General features: G+C 28.4%; 1 protein-coding gene across 2 annotated transcripts; it reads left to right on the forward strand.

Moving 5' to 3' along the window:
• The first annotated feature begins 6481 nt into the window (after positions 1-6481).
• LOC117927985 (MDIS1-interacting receptor like kinase 2-like) lies at positions 6482-10689 on the forward strand. 2 transcript variants are annotated; one of them, XM_034847728.1, is made up of 3 exons: positions 6482-6717; positions 8740-9726; positions 10146-10689. In XM_034847728.1, the coding sequence occupies exons 2-3, from the start codon at positions 9171-9173 to the stop codon at positions 10535-10537; spliced, it is 948 nt and encodes a 315-aa protein (XP_034703619.1). In that variant the 5' UTR covers positions 6482-6717; positions 8740-9170; the 3' UTR covers positions 10538-10689. The 2 variants fall into 2 exon arrangements, with proteins under 2 accessions (XP_034703619.1, XP_034703620.1); XM_034847729.1 differs by having other exon boundaries at positions 6702-6717; positions 9092-9726.
• The last annotated feature ends 4308 nt before the right edge of the window (positions 10690-14997 follow it).

A 14997-nucleotide genomic window follows, 5' to 3' on the forward strand; every position in this document is an offset into this window, starting at 1 on the left:
GTTGAATGAACTTTGTCATGGAAAAAGAGAAAGATACTTGAATTTCTTTTATAACTATATATTCCACAAAAACAAGTCATTCTTAAGATAAGGACGGAAGTTCCATATTCCATCCAATTAATTCATAGACACATAATTTAACGAATTTTCTACCCTATAATAAAAGTTAAAAATAGATGCCGCTAGTCATGAAATGCATTGCCAAGTAAAAGGGTCTACTTACATGCATTTCTATACCCCATTATACACGGCAAAGAGAGAGTTGAATGAACTTCGTCTTATAGGAAAAGAGAAAGATACTTGAATTTATTTTATAACCATATATTCCACAAAAACAAGTTATTCTTATGATAAGGATAGAAGCTTCATATTTCCATCTAATTAATTTGTAGACATATAATTTCACGAATTTTCTACCCTTTAGTAAAACTTCAAAATATAAATTAAATAAAGTTTTCTATCTTATTAGAAACTCAAGTGAATAAAAAATAAGAGTACGGTTTGAAAGTGTCTAATACATGCACTTTTTAATTTGTAGAGCTTTTATCAATAGCAGTTTCACTAAAAGGGCTTTTATAGAGAAGTGATGTGTTAGTAGCTATATCATCAAAGAAATAATGACGATGGTTTGCTATTAAAAAAAATTTATCTTCTTTTCATACTAGTTTAAGTTACCAAAAAACAAAAATTAATCATCGTGACAAAAATGGAAAAAGAAAATTCTAAGTTTAAATTTAAAATAAACGAGCCATAAGAAGACATATATTTCTTGAATTGGATAATTTATTCCATCATTGAATTTTTTTTGTTATTTCTTATATTTATGTGTATTTGGGCCAAAAGCCAACTCTTTAATTGTTAAATCAACTAGAAAAAATTTATTATCATTGCATGGAAACCATGGACGAAGTTTTCTTCTTTTGTTGAATTAAAAACGAATTAAAATAATGTAATATTATTTGGAAGAAAAAAAATACAAAATTTACATTTTGAACATGTCTTTTTTCATAATATTTAGTGTAAAATTTGAATGCATCTTAACAACTATGTATAACTTCAAATAATATGTTATTTTTAGTGGTTTTAACTGTTTTTAAATGTTGGGTCTAGTAAATAGTAATTAAATGTCTTTTAAATGTTTGTCCAAATATAATTACTAGATTTATTTTTATTTTATATATAGTTATGATAGAATATTTGAAGAATAATAGTTCAATGAAAAATAGTAATTAACATATTTGAAAATATCAATATTTGTTACAATAATAGAAATTTTAGAAATTAGTAGTTAACATTATTGTCCTTAAAAAGTATTTTGTATTTTTTTGCTCTATGTAATTAAAATGGGATATAATTTGAGGGAACCTAACCTAAAATAAAGGAAAAATACAATTATTTTATTAGATGTTTCTAAACATTTAAAAATATCAATTTCTTATAATGGTAAAAGTGTTAAAAACAACAAAATTACTTAAATAGGTAAAAAAATTTATTTATGATTTGATCTCCTAGCTTTCAAATATATTTCAAAAAGTTTTAAGTTTGAAAAAGTAACCCTTTTAATTGATAAAAAATAGAAGATTTTTTTTTTTTTTTTTTTTTTTTTTTTCACTTTTCACTCAAACAATTTGTCTAGAAAAGGTGATGAATTAAAAAACAAATACTTGTGAAAAAAAAAAATGAGTCTAAGATATTTAGTACTAAAATTTAATAAATGGGGCCCATATATAGTTGGACCATTACATCAAACAAGGTCATTGAAAGGGTCATTCTGATATAATATCTAATCTAAATTTTTGAATCATAATTGTTGATAGGAATTAGCAATGCAACCACTTTTTGACTCCATTCAAGGCCACGAAAGTCTTTATCAAAAGGGCATGCAATTGATTAGAAAGATATTTTTTATATTGATATATAATTGTATATATACATTTTAATTCACAGCTAAGATAAATAATAATAATAATAATAGTGTAATGAGCCATAAGAAAACGTATATTTCTTGAATTGGACGGTTTATTTCATCATTGAGTTTTTACTATTTTTATTTCTTATATTTTTGTGTATTTGGGGGCAAAATCCAACTCTTTAATTGTTAAATCAACTAGAGAAAATTTATTACCATTGCATGGAAACCATGGACCGAGTTTTCTTTTTTTTTGGTTGAATTAAAAACAAATTAAAATAATGTAATATTATTATTTTTTTTTTAAAATAACAAAATTTACATTTTGAAGATGTCTTTTTTCATAATATTTAGTGTAGAAGGTCATAGGTATTGCTCTTAGGTGACATTTGTTTTTGATCTAAAATTTGAATACATCTTAATAGCCATGCGTAACTTCAAATAATATGTTTGTTTTTAGTAGTTTTTAACTGTTTTTTAATATTGGGTCTACTAAATAGTAATTAAATGTCTTTGTCTGTCCACACATAATTACTATATTTATTTTTATTTTATATATATTTATGATAGAATATTTGAAGAATAATAGTTCAATGAAAAACAGTAATTAACATATTTGAAAATATCAATATTTGTTACAATAATAGAAATTTTAGAAATTATTAGTTAATATTGTCCTTAAAAAGTATTTTGTATTTTTTTTATTCTATATAATTAAAATGGGATATAATTTGAGAAAACCTAACCCAGATTAATGGAAAAATAAAATTATTTTATTAGATGTTTCTAAACATTTAAAAATATCAATTTCTTATAATGGTAAAAGTATTAAAAACAACAAAATTAGTTAAATAGGTAAAAGATTTTATTTATGATTTGATCTCCAAGCTTTCAAATATATTTCAAAAAGTTTTAAGTTTGAAAAAGTAACCCTTTTAATTGATCAAAAATAGAAGAAAAAAAAAATCACTTTTCACTCAAACAATTTGTCTAGAAAAGGTGATGAATTAAAAAACAAACACTTGTGAAAAAAAAAAATTGAGTCTAAGATATTTAGTACTAAAATTTAATAAATGGAGCCCATATATAGTTGGACCATTGCATCAAACAAGGTCATTGACAAGGCCATTATGTTATAATATCTAATCCAAATTTTTGAATCATAATTGTTGATAGGAACTAGCAATGAAGCCACTCCATTCAAGGCCACAAAAGTCTTTATCAAAAGGGCATGTAATTGATTCAAAAGATATTTTTTATATTGATATATAAATGTATATATATATATATATATATATATATATATATATATATATATATATATATATATATATATATATATATATATTAATTCACAACTAAGATATATGTTAATTGACAACCAAGAAATTGTTACGAATAATAATAAAAAACATAAATAAATTATTTTAAGTTGATAATTAATTTAGTTTACACTATTATTGGAACATATATATATATTCAAGATTATAAAAGACAACATAAAAAAAAAAATTGAAAACAAAAACTTATTGAGTTAAGGCATTCTTTTGAATGATGAAAAATATAAGTATAATCATGTTGTGTATATTTCCATTTTTTATTTTTCAAGTACATGAATTTGAATTTTTTTTTCTATATTTTGTTTTTCAAAAATAATTTTATTAATTTAAAATACACGCTGCTAGTCATGGAATACATTTTCAAGTAAAAATGCCCACTTACATGCATTTCTATACCCCATTATACATGGTAAAGCCATAGTTGAATGAGTTTTGTCTTATAGGAAAAGAGAAAGATACTTGAATTTATTCTATAACTATATATTCCACAAAAATAAGTCATTCTTATGATAAGGATGGAAGTTCCATATTCCATCCAATTAATTTATAGACACATAATTTGAGGAATTTTCTACCCTTTAATAAAAGTTAAAAATAGATGACGCTAGCCATGGAACACATTGCCATATAAAAGGGTCTACTTACATGCATTTCTATACCCCATTATACATGGCAAAGAGACGGTTGAAAGAGTTTTGTCTTTTAGGAAAAGAGAAAGATACTTGAATTTATTTTATAACACCATTTATTCCACGAAAACAAGTCATTCTTATGATAAGGATAGAAGCTTCATATTTCCATCCAATTAATTTGTAGACACATAATTTCACGAATTTTCTACCCTTTAATAAAACTTCAAAATATAAATTAAATAAAGTTCTTTATCTCATTAGAAACTCAAGTAGATAAAAAATAAGAGTACGGTTTGAAAGTGTCTAATATAAGTACTTTTTAGTTTGTAGAGCTTTTATCAATAGCAGTTTCACTAAAAGGGCTTTTATAGAGAAGTGATGTATTAGTTGCTATATCATCAAAGAAATAATGACAATGGTTTGGTATTAAAAAAAAATTATCTCCTTTTCATACTAGTTTAAGTTACCAAAAAATAAAAATTAATCATCTTGACAAAAATGGAAAAAGAAAATTCTAAGTTTAAATTTAAAATAAACAAGCCATAAGAAGACATATATTTCTTGAATTGGATAATTTATTCCATCATTGAATTTTTTTTTGTTATTTCTTATATTTATGTGTATTTGGGCCAAAAGCCAACTCTTGTTAAATCAACTAGAAAAAATTTATTATCATTGCATGGAAACCATGGACCAAGTTTTCTTCTTTTGTTGAATTAAAAACGAATTAAAAGAATGTAATATTATTTGGAAAAAAATAAAAAATTTATATTTTGAACATGTCTTTTTTCATCATATTTAGTGTAAAATTTGAATACATCTTAACAACTATGCATAACTTCAAATAATATGTTTTTTTTAGTGGTTTTAACTGTTTTTAAATGTTGGGTCTACTAAATAGTAATTAAATGTCTTTTAAATGTTTGTCCAAATATAATTAGTACATTTATTTTTATTTTATATATAGTTATAAGAGAATATTTGATGAATAATAGTTCAATGAAAAATAGTAATTAGCAGATTTGAAAATATAAATATTTGTTACAATAATAGAAATTTTTGAAATTAGTAGTTAACATTATTGTCCTTAAAAAGTATTTTGTATTCTTTTGTTCCATGTAATTAAAATGGGATATAATTTGAGAGAACCTAACCCAAAATAAAGGAAAAATACAATTATTTTATTAGATTTTTCTAAACATTTAAAAATATCAATTCCTTATAATGGTAAAAGTGTTCAAAAACCAACAAAATGACTTAAATAGGTAAAACATTTTATTTATGATTTGATCTCCAAGCTTTCAAATATATTTCAAAAAGTTTTAAGTTTAAAAAAATAACCCTTTTAATTGATCAAAAATAGAAGAAAAAAAAAATCACTTTTCACTCAAACAATTTGTCTAGAAAAGGTGATGAATTAAAAAACAAACACTTGAGAAAAAAAAAAAGTCTAAGATATTTAGTACTAAAATTAATAAATGGGCCCATATATAGTTGGACCATTACATCAAACAAGGTTATTGAAAGGTCATTATGATATAATATCTAATCCAAATTTTTGAATCATTATTGTTGGTAGGAATTAGCAATGCAGCCACTTTTTGACTCCATTCAAGGCCACAAAAGTCTTTATCAAAAGGGCATGCACTTGATTAGAAAGATATTTTTTATATTAATATATAATTGTATATATACATTTTAATTCACAACTAAGATATATTTTAATTGACAACGAAGAAATTGTTTCGAATAATAATAAAAAACATAAATAAATTATTTTAAGTTGATAAATAATTCAGTTTACACTATTATTGGAACATATATAAAAAAAAAAATTCAAGATTAATAAAGACACATAAAAAAAAATTGAAAACAAAAACTTATTGAGTTAAGGCATTCTTTTGTATGATGAAAAATATAAGTATAGTCACGTTGTGTATATTTCCATTTTTTATTTTTCAAGTACATGAATAAGAATTTTTTTTTCTATATTTTGTTTTTCAAAAATAATTTTATTAAATTTTAAAATCTATAAATATTAAAAATAAAATAACAAGCCATATTTGTAAAAGAAATGTTAAAAATTATATTTTTTTTAAAAAGAAAAAATAGAAACAAAAATTTTATTTTATACATAAGCCAATTCTTCATTAACAAATAATTGATGAGATACAATTCCAAGCTATTAAAAATGAAAATAATGGAAATAGCCATTAAAAACTTCAATGTTTCAATTACAAGCCATGTGGCGTATTCTTTTTGCCCCATTCATGTTCATATTCATAGAATGCAAGTAGAGTATTGGTAAGTGAATCATGCTAATGGAAATATTGTAGGTAGAGTGTCAAAACTAACTAGCTTTATGACTAATGCTGATTAATATATTTGAAAACTTTGTTATAGGAAATGACTATGTAGTTAAAAAAAATATTAGATGCATGTAGATTTGAGTTTGAGTCTATAAATAAGTAATGAATATCCTTCATTTCCACCCATCCAAAAATGGCCCTTCAATATCTTTCATCCCATTCCTCACTCTCCCAACTCATCACCATTCTTTGCTTCTATATCATTCTTCATTTCCCTTTTTATTCATCGTTGTCATCAGTTCATGTCTCTTCTACATCTACTTCTACTCCTACTACTTCTCCTTTGATTATTGAGCAAGGAAAAGAAGCACTCACTCTTGTAACATGGAAATCCAACCTTCATACTCAATCACAATATTTCCTTTCTTCTTGGTCTGGAGCTTCCCCATGCAATCATTGGCTTGGAGTTACTTGCCACAAGTCAGGAAGTGTCTCCAGTTTAAACCTTAAGAGTTGTGGTCTAAGAGGTACGCTCCATAATCTCGATTTCCTTTCACTCCCTAATCTTCTCACTCTTAATCTTTTTAACAACTCCTTCTATGGAACCATTCCCACCCACATTGGTAATATTTCCAAATTGATCACCATCCTTGATTTGGGTTTGAATAATTTCAATGGCATCATACCTCACCAAGTTGGATTGCTAACATCTCTTAGTTTTCTTGCTTTGGCTTTCAACCATCTAAGAGGTCCAATCCCTCATTCAATAGGAAACTTGAGGAACTTAACCACTTTGTACCTTTATGAGAATGAGCTTTCTGGTTCGATCCCTCAAGAAATTGGATTGTTGAGATCTCTTAATGATCTTGAGTTGTCAACTAACAATCTCAGTGGTCCCATCCCGCCTTCCATAGGAAACTTGAGGAATTTAACCACTTTGTGCCTTTATCAGAGTGAGCTTTCTGGTTCCATCCCTCAAGAAATTGGATTGTTGAGATCTCTTAGTGATCTTGATTTGTCAACTAATAATCTCAGTGGTCCCATCCCGCCTTCCATAGGAAACTTGAGGAATTTAACCACTTTGTACCTTTATCAGAATAAGCTTTCTGGTTCGATCCCTCAAGAAATTGGATTGTTGAGATCTCTTAATGATCTTGGGTTGTCAACTAACAATCTCAGTGGTCCCATTCCGCCTTCCATAGGAAACTTGAGGAATTTAACCACTTTGTACCTTTATCAGAATGAGCTTTCTGGTTCCATCCCTCAAGAAATTGGATTGTTGAGATCTCTTAATGATCTTGAGTTGTCAACTAACAATCTCAGTGGTCCCATCCCGCCTTCCATAGGAAACTTGAGGAATTTAACCACTTTGAGCCTTTATGAGAATGAGCTTTCTGGTTCCATCCCTCAAGAAATTGGATTGTTGATATCTCTTAATTATCTTGAATTGTCAACTAACAATCTTAGTGGTTCCATCCCACCTTCCATAGGAAACTTGAGGAATTTAACCACTTTGTACCTTTATCAGAATGAGCTTTCTGGTTCGATCCCTCAAGAAATTGGATTGTTGAGATCTCTTAATGATCTTGAGTTGTCAACTAACAATCTCAGTGGTCCCATCCCGCCTTCCATAGGAAGCTTGAGGAATTTAACCACTTTGTACCTTCATACTAACAAACTTTCTGGTTCGATCCCTCAAGAAATTGGATTGTTGAGATCTCTTAATGATCTTGAGTTGTCAACTAACAATCTCAGTGGTCCCATCCCGCCTTCCATAGGAAACTTGAGGAATTTAACCACTTTGTACCTTTATCAGAATGAGCTTTCTGGTTCCATTCCTCCCGAAATGAGACACCTTACACATTTGAGATCTTTAGAGTTATCTGATAATAATTTGACCGGCCAACTACCGCATGAGATATGTCTTGGTGGAGTACTTGAACATTTTGCAGCTCAAGGAAACCATCTCACTGGATCTATCCCAAAAAGCTTGAGAAACTGCACTAGCTTGTTAAGAGTTAGGCTAGAAAGAAACCAACTCGCCGGAAATATAACAGAAGATTTCGGTATGTACCCAAATTTAATTTATATTGATTTGAGCTACAACAACTTGTATGGCAAGCTTTCACCTAAATGGGGGTTGTGCAATAGCCTGACAAGCTTGAAAATCTCCAATAACAATATTTCTGGTATGATACCACATCAACTTGGGGAGACAACCAAACTAGAACAACTTGATCTGTCTTCAAATCATCTTGTTGGGGAGATACCAAAAGAATTGGGTATGTTGAAGTCAATGTTCAATTTGGTGCTAAGCAACAACAAACTTTCAGGCAACATTCCTTTGGAATTAGGAAATTTGTCCAATCTCACACATCTTAACTTGGCATCAAACCATTTAAGTGGCCCAATTCTCCAACAAGTCCGAAACTTTTGGAAATTGTTGTTCTTAAATTTGAGCAATAATAAGTTTGGGGAGAGCATTCCCGCTGAGATTGGGAATGTGATCACTCTTGAGAGTCTTGACCTTTGCCAAAATATGCTGACAGGAGAGATACCACAACAGCTCGGAGAATTACAAAGCTTGGAAACATTGAATCTCTCCCATAACAGCCTCTCGGGTACCATCCCACCCACTTTTGATGATTTGCGAGGCCTGACATCTATAGATATATCCTACAATCAGTTGGAAGGTCCGCTACCCAACCTCAAAGTCTTTCGAGATGCTCGATTTGAGGCATTAAGAAATAACAAAGGTTTGTGCGGTAACATCACTGGTCTCGAGGCATGCAACACCGGCAGAAAGAAGGGGAACAAATTTTTTATTTTGATTATACTCCTTATTTTGAGCATTCTATTGCTTTCATTTATTTCTTATGGAATTTATTTTCTTCATCGAAGGGTAAGGAGTAGAAAAATTAATTCTAGAGAAGTAGCAACTCATCGAGATTTATTTGCAATTTGGGGCCATGATGGGAAAATGTTATATGAACACATCATTGAGGGGACTGAAGATTTCAACTCAAAAAATTGTATTGGCACTGGAGGATATGGAACTGTTTACAAGGCCGAGTTGCCTACAGGTCAAGTTGTTGCTGTGAAAAAACTTCACTCAACACAAGATGGAGATATGGCTGATCTGAAAGCTTTCCAAAGTGAGATTCATGCTTTAGCAGGCATACGGCATCGCAACATTGTCAAGCTTTATGGCTTTTGTTCATGTTCACAAAACTCATTTTTGGTTTATGAGTTCATGGAAAAGGGAAGTTTGAGAAACATTCTAAGGAACAAGGAAGAAGTAACAGAGTTTGATTGGGTTTTGAGGCTAAATGTTGTCAAAGGCATGGCTGAAGCTTTATCTTATATGCACCATGATTGCTCCCCTCCTTTAATTCACCGAGACATATCGAGCAGCAATGTTCTATTAGATTCAGAATATGTAGCTCATGTATCCGACTTCGGCACAGCTCGGCTTCTGAAGTCAGACTCATCTAATTGGACTTCATTTGCAGGAACTTTTGGTTATATTGCTCCAGGTGATTTTTGTTGGCGACTTGCTTATCTCTAAACTGCATCCATACATGTTTATTAATGTGTTATTTATTGCATCGGGATGGAACGGTATACTCAATCTTTAATACATCAAATTTTTGGTGAAACCATACGAGTTGTCCTTTTGTTCTTTTGCTAAGAAATTAGGATGAACATGCTAATTTTTTTTTTTTTTGAAATTTCCATGTTTAATAGTTAGCTCTTTAATATTACATTACTTATTTGTTTAGACTATAATGTTAAATATTACCTATTTTTGTTGGGCTATAAGCTTATGGTGATGCGTAATTCCAATCGATGCATGGTAGAGTTAATAACACAACATAAGATAAAAAAAATTAAAATTAAAACTTTTGTAATAATTTAGCAAACAAAAGCATGATCAAATATTCCTTAATTGCAGAACTTGCTTATGGCTCCAAGGTGGACAGTAAAACAGATGTTTATAGCTTTGGAGTGGTAACATTGGAAACAATTTTGGGAAAGCATCCTGGGGAACTCATCTCATCGCTCTTTTCATCAGCGTCCTCGTCATCCTCATCACCATCAACTGTTTATCATTTACTGTTGAATGAAGAGATAGACCAACGTCTCTCACCTCCTATGAATCAAGTGGCTGAGGAAGTAGTGGTTGCAGTGAAGTTAGCACTTTCATGCTTGCATTCTAATCCCCAATCTCGACCAACCATGCGACAAGTTTGTCAAGCACTCTCAACACGGTGGCCGCCATTGTCAAAACCATTCTCCATGATTACTTTAGGCGAACTGCTTGGTCATGGAGGTGAAACTACTTGAGGGTCTTCACTTATCCTTGCATATATATTTGTTGTCATGCATTGTGTGCGCCTTGGATTTTACTTTTCATTGTCTCTGTATTATGTTTTCTTATTTCAGTCAAGTATAGTTTGCACAAAAAGGTTTTGCATCTTGCTTTATAAATCAATGCAAGTAGCTTTGAGCAAAGCTTTGATTCATTATAAATTGCTTCATGATTGAGTCTACAAATAAGTTAATAATGAAAATTTAGTCGAAATAAAGTCTTCATCTATCCAAGTAAAACCCTCAGTACCATCCATCCCATGTGGTCATTCATTATTAATATTGCATCCCTATCATCCCCACCAACTCGTGCTACAAGATATATAACCATATCTGGAATACTGTAAAACCATTTCTCATTTATTCTTATATACGAATTACTTTGGAAAGAGTGTGTTTGGAATTTAAAAAAAAAATGTACAGATAGGAATTCATCTGTTTAAAATCAAATTATTTTCATAAATTTAAAAATATTTAAAAATGATACATTTTGTAAAAAGGAATGGTTATGGTTGTAGTTCTAAAAAAAATTACCATATTTTCTTCTACATAAATGAATTGACTAATTTTTTTAATAATAATTTGGTAGTATAAACATTTAACATTTTTCACGTCTTTAGAGAAGGGATTGGTATCAAGCCCTCCTTTTGTACTCTATCATAACTACAAAATCATAATTATAGGGCGCATGGGTTGCAAAAATTCTTGGGCTTGCAAGACCATTAAGATTAATAGATTCCTGGTCATTTTCGAAAAGAAGAAACTCACCGCAAGGCACAAGCGCATGAGGGCTGGAAGTGGGCAGGGGGGTCTGTGCCGGAGCATAGTGGTCTCGGTTTACAATGGAGAAAGCGAGGGCCTTCAACCATGTGGTGCCTGATTTTGGGAGAGTGCACAGTAGCAAATCTGTGGCTTTCGCGTGGAAGTTATCGATGAAAGGAGATGATACCTTGAATGGCTGATGATGGACTCCAACAGCCTTGGTATTGATAGAAAGAGAACCGGCCCATTCCAGGCCATCTTCCTGGGAAGGGTCTTGATGAGACCTTTCAACTCGCTGCCCTGCATTTCATCGTCTCCAAATGAATTGCTTTTGGAGATTTCAGCTGTTTTCTCCATGAGAATGGACAGAGGAAATGGATAGGGGAGGGTAATGGTAAAGGAATTGGACAAATGACAAGTGGGAAGGATAAGCTCCATATTTATTCTAATCACAATGTGTTATCATGCACAATATTTCAAAGTACATCGTCCACCCGAAATCCCAAGTCCGACGCGAAATCTAACCTGAAGGCCCTGAACCAGGTCAGCAAGCAAGCCTAACATGAAAATCAAAATTTTAAAATCTCTACATGTGACAGCTGTCATCATCTCTCTTATTTATTTATTTATTTATTTTTAAATGTTTTTAATCTCTCTATATACAATATTTAAGCCTGAAGCCAGAGTTCGAATATCAAGCCCCAACATTGAACTTGAGTCCTAAGCTTGAGGCCCGTGGGGTATGGCTTTGGGCCTTGGATTTGAGAGAATAGACTTGATCCAACCCAAAAGACCCATCCATAGCTTGAATATTCAAACTTTAGCCCACTTCCTCGCTCATTATAAAGATATGAGAATGAATATTTTATTCTTTTTTTTCCCCCTTCATTCTCATATTTAAATAATTTAATTGACACTAAAATGAAAGAAAAAAATGATTCCTTTATAAATAAAATCCCACTTATAAGTGGGTTTATGAGGTATTTTGATTTTCTAGTACAAGTTATTTTCGAAAACATCAATTGTTTTTAAAATTAATTTTTTATTTTGATTTTGTAAAAAAAAAATTATGAATTCAATTTATATAATATAAACCAAGTTTAATTCACATCTTATTTAAAATAAAAACAAAATTTTAATTAAAAATAAATTTAAAATAAATATTTGTTAATAAATTATGAATATTAATAATATAATAAAATCATAAATTATATTTTTTTTATAAATATTATGAAATATGGATATTAACATCTTATAAAGCATAATTGATTTATTTTCTTAAAAATAAATAATTATAATAATTCAAAACTAATAATCTCTAATAGTGTTTTATACGATTTTATAAATATTATAAAAATATGAATATTAACATTTAAAAAAAAATATTTTATTTTATTAAAAATAAAGAATAATAATTCAAAATTAATGATTGCTAATACTATTCTATTTTAAATGAATTTGAAAACAAATAAGGTTTTATTTTTTAAGATATAAATAAGCCAATTTTTCATACACTTATTGCTTAATTAAAGACATGGTATTTTAATTTTTTTATTTAATTTATAATCAATTAATTAGTTTTTTGAATTTTAAATTAGTCTTAAAATATTAGAAAATTTATTAAAGAATTTAAAACATTAATTATGTCTATTATTTTTTATAGCCATTGTATATATTTTTGAATTTCAAATTATTTTTTAAAATGATTAAACTTATTAATAAATTCAATATAAATTTCATTTGATTTAAAATTCATTTTCTCTAATTAAAACAAAAAACAAAAAATAGTTTTCTATTTTACTTTGTTTTAAAAATTGTTTGTAAAACAAACGATGGAGAGTGGTAAATTTTTTTTTTTTAAATTAGATGCCCAAATAGGTTTTTATTATTTAAGGAAAAAAACTCTCAAAATATATATATATATATATATATATATATGAATATTGCTATTAATATATTTCTTTTTTCATTCTCATTCACTTGTTACTTATCATTGAAATGGAAACACATTATCATTCTAATTTTACAATCCTACATGCATCCAAGTATAATGAGATAATAAAAACTGGATACTTATTCTCATTCCTCATTTCATGTTAGATGAGATCTTTAAACTCACTACTCAGCTTTTCATTTCTCTGGAGATTTCAGTTGTTTTCTCCATTAGAGTGGGCAGAGGAAATGGATATAGGAGGGTGTTCTACATGAGATGTAATGGGTAGTAGAAAGTTATAATATCAATTGTTTTATAAATATGAATGAATCTCGATCATTCATTGATATATATAATCATAAATATGAAGGAATCATGATTATTCATGCCATTGATATATATATATATATGACTAAAACTAACTTGATATGATTATGATGAAGAGGCCCTGTATAAAACCAAAAGACTTTGGATGTAGTGACAGAGCTAGAAAGGAAGTTTAGGGTGGAAATGATATGAAATTTATTTTAAGGAGGGTATAACCAATGATGAAAATATTGGTAATCACGGATATATCGGTACTTGAATTTACGAATATATTGAATATATCGACTATATTAGAGATATATCGGCGGATATTTTGACACAAAACATCGATAGATAAAAAAAATGATCAAAATTTATGAAAAAGTAATAAAAAAACTCTTAAAAATGAAATTAGAAGTATAATAGACATTTTAAAATTGTTTTGTTGAAGAAATTGATATATGTATGATATAATTTGCGATATTAAATTTAATTTTATAGTGTCGATTGATAAGAAATGTGAATTTTGTAAGTGTACACTCATTATGAAGTTTAATTATTACAAATATATTAATTATGTGATTCAAATATATTACTATGTTAAGTTAATTTACTTACCTCTATTGAAAATATATTAATTAATTGTAAAAATTTACTAATTAATTTCAATGCTATACTAATTTAAAAATGTACCAAGTTAATTTATTCTCAATATACTATTATTACACTTGAATATCAAAATAAATAAAATTATTAATTTAAAACTAAATTATTGCAAATATACTAATTATGTGATTTAAATATATTTATGATTTTATTTAAAAATATTTGTACATTTTGATACAAAATATTTTTATTTAAAAATATCAATAATTTTATATTAAATAGTATACAAAATAAATTATAAGATAATTAAAATTAAATTATTTATAATAATTTAATTTTTTATTGATTTTTCATCTATATATCTTTGATATATCCGATATTTCTCCAAATTTTCAACTATTTTTTTTCTCATTTAAGGCCAATATTTTGCTTGTATTGCCGATATATCGGTGATTACCGATATATCATTGATATTTATCGATATTTCCATCAGACGATATATTTTACTCATATATCGTATCCATATTCTCCGATAGACGATGTATCATCGATATATCTCGATATTTTTATCATTGGGTAGAACAACATATAAATGTTTTTATAATCTAATGGTAGCAGTTCATTTTTACTTAATATCTTAAGTCAAAGGATCAAATCCCTTCTACACGTTTTTTTTCCAAAATTTCGAGGAGATGGTGCACTACAAGGAAAGCAGGTTATAGTTGGGGCCACAAGCCGCTACCATAGACAAAAATCTTGCAACTATATCCTATTATAGCGGAAAAAGCTGGCCGTGACAAGGTGTGACTATAGGTGGTGTAACCAAAGG

Source organism: Vitis riparia, chromosome 13 (genome assembly GCF_004353265.1).
Source record: "Vitis riparia cultivar Riparia Gloire de Montpellier isolate 1030 chromosome 13, EGFV_Vit.rip_1.0, whole genome shotgun sequence".
Classification (NCBI taxonomy): Eukaryota; Viridiplantae; Streptophyta; class Magnoliopsida; order Vitales; family Vitaceae; genus Vitis; species Vitis riparia.